The sequence below is a fragment of the Acanthisitta chloris genome, unplaced genomic scaffold, assembly GCF_000695815.1.
Source record: "Acanthisitta chloris isolate BGI_N310 unplaced genomic scaffold, ASM69581v1 scaffold31218, whole genome shotgun sequence".
Classification (NCBI taxonomy): Eukaryota; Metazoa; Chordata; class Aves; order Passeriformes; family Acanthisittidae; genus Acanthisitta; species Acanthisitta chloris.
Window position 1 is genome coordinate 1 of NW_008686958.1, and position 235 is coordinate 235.

The 235-nt window shown below is 64.3% G+C and overlaps 1 protein-coding gene across 1 annotated transcript in view; it reads left to right on the plus strand.

Moving 5' to 3' along the window:
• Positions 1-4: 4 nt before the first annotated feature.
• Positions 5-235, plus strand: part of LOC103807660 (serine/threonine-protein kinase/endoribonuclease IRE1-like) — a gene marked incomplete at its 5' end in the record, with an annotated part of 4,700 nt that continues 4,469 nt past the window's right edge. The window contains one exon of the mRNA XM_009080402.1: positions 5-104. Coding sequence (XP_009078650.1) covers positions 5-104 — 100 coding nt within the window. The remainder of the gene's footprint in view (positions 105-235) is intronic.

The window sequence follows — 235 nt, forward strand, 5'->3', positions numbered from 1 at the left end:
CGTGACCGTGAGGGAGTCGGGGGAGTGCGAGATCACACCCAGCACCGACGTCAAGTACCCGCAGGGCAGCATCACTTCGCTCCACAACCAGTGGCTCCTCATAGGTGTGGATCTGTGGTGGGCATGGGCTTCCCCACGTCCTGGCTCACAGCGGGTGCCCAGGGTGGGCAGCCTGAGCTGCTCTGCCCTGTGAGGTGAATGGATCCGAGGCTGTGAGTCACCTCAGGGGCTGTGG